This window comes from Galeopterus variegatus, unplaced genomic scaffold, assembly GCF_000696425.1.
Source record: "Galeopterus variegatus unplaced genomic scaffold, G_variegatus-3.0.2 Scaffold6108, whole genome shotgun sequence".
NCBI classification, from domain to species: Eukaryota; Metazoa; Chordata; class Mammalia; order Dermoptera; family Cynocephalidae; genus Galeopterus; species Galeopterus variegatus.
Genome location: NW_007732219.1, coordinates 38,761 through 40,286, shown reverse-complemented (window position 1 = coordinate 40,286; position 1,526 = coordinate 38,761). Strand labels below are relative to the sequence as shown.

The following is a 1,526-nucleotide window of genomic DNA, read 5'->3' as shown; positions in this document are numbered from 1 at the left end:
ATGAGAAGGAAACCTGTGTCCTTTTACACCATTCTACAGGTGAGTTTGCCTTTTTATTGCAAGACAACAGATAAAAAACCACACAGATGTACAGGGTGAACACTCTTATAATGACTACCCAGATTAAGAAACAGAACTTCTCTAGCCCCCCCCATCCTCATTTTAACCTGTCCCACTAGAGAGGTCAGTTTAGTTTTAGTTGTCTATGTCGTCTAAGTAGTTTAATCATTCCATCAGTGATGGATCAGTTTTAAAATTGGAATCCACTGAGAAGTGGCTGTCTGCACTGGATAGGGCAGCGCTTAGCGGACCTCACCTTTGAGCAACCAAGTCAATTGCTTAGATATTTCTTGCAGGGAAGATAGCAACATGGAGAAGTGTCTCCACTGCATTGCTCTGGCGTCTGTCCTCATGCCCTGGCTGTGTCAGCCGGTGCCTCTGGAGGCCTGCAGGGTTGGAGCAGCCAGCCCTGGAACCAGTGCCCAGAATCCAGTTTGACAGCCTCACCTTGGAGGGCTGGGCGACAGCACTTGCCTGAGCTCCTGACAGCTGGCAACCCTTCCTGGTAGAGCTAGAGGTCTTGGTTGGGTTCCAGGGGATCCTCGAGCTGCCCAGCAGAGACCAGGGGACCGAGCTGCCCCGAGGCACTGCTTTCGGGAGGGAAGGTGACCAAGTCCGAATTCTTGTGCTCAATTTGGTCACTGTGCTGCTTCTTATGGCATCTCAGAGAGTCGTCCCTGACGAAGGAGGCCCCACAGGTCTCACAGCGGAAGGCCCTCTGGGTCACTATCTTGGCCACGTGCTGGGAGCTGGGCCCTTCCTTGCCCGGTGGGGCCTGGTTCTCTGTCTTGGCCTCGTCCCTGTGCACCTTGTCAATGTGCTTGGCTAGGCTGCTGGGCCGCTTCGTGTCAAAGCTGCAGAAGTCGCACTTGAAGGGACGGTCCTTGCAGTGGACCCGACTGTGCACACGCAGGGCAGCCGCACTGGAGCAGGAGTAGCTGCACTCGGGACACTTCTCGGGGTGGTCAGCCTGATGCAGCCGGCTGTGCTCTAGGAGGTCGGCCCGGTCCTGGCCCTGGAAGGCACAGTGCAGACACTTGAAGGTGTGCTTGATGCGGATGTGTGACTTGAGGTTGGCCTTCATGGTGCAGCGCACATCGCAGAACTCACACTTGAAAGGCTTCTCCCCCGAATGCACGATCATGTGCCTTTTCAAGTCTGAGCTGATTTTGAACTTGGCGCTACAGAGCCAGCACTGGAAGGGGGTGTCCCCTAGCAATGGAAGGTGTGTTTCCATTAGAGCAGGCAGGCAAAACAGAATGCCCCTTCCCTCCCCCCAAATATGTGTAAGCACACCTGGCTGCAATGAGCTGGTTCGGTCTTTTGAACTCTGACCACCACCTAATTATGAAACCACTTACTGTGTATATTAGCTCACTTCATCCTCACAGCAAACCTATGAATGGGTACTACTTCCCCCATTTTACAGATGGGACAACTGAGGCTCAAAGAGTTCAGGTTATTTG

At 53.3% G+C, this 1,526-nt stretch overlaps 1 protein-coding gene across 1 annotated transcript in view; it reads right to left on the bottom strand.

Annotated features, from left to right (window-relative positions):
- Positions 1-203: 203 nt before the first annotated feature.
- LOC103605833 (zinc finger protein 64 homolog, isoforms 3 and 4-like) overlaps positions 204-1,526 on the bottom strand; it is a 22,150-nt gene continuing 20,827 nt past the window's right edge. Inside the window, exon 5 of the mRNA XM_008590449.1 lies at positions 204-1,272. Coding sequence (XP_008588671.1) covers positions 572-1,272 — 701 coding nt within the window. The 3' untranslated portion in view covers positions 204-571. The remainder of the gene's footprint in view (positions 1,273-1,526) is intronic.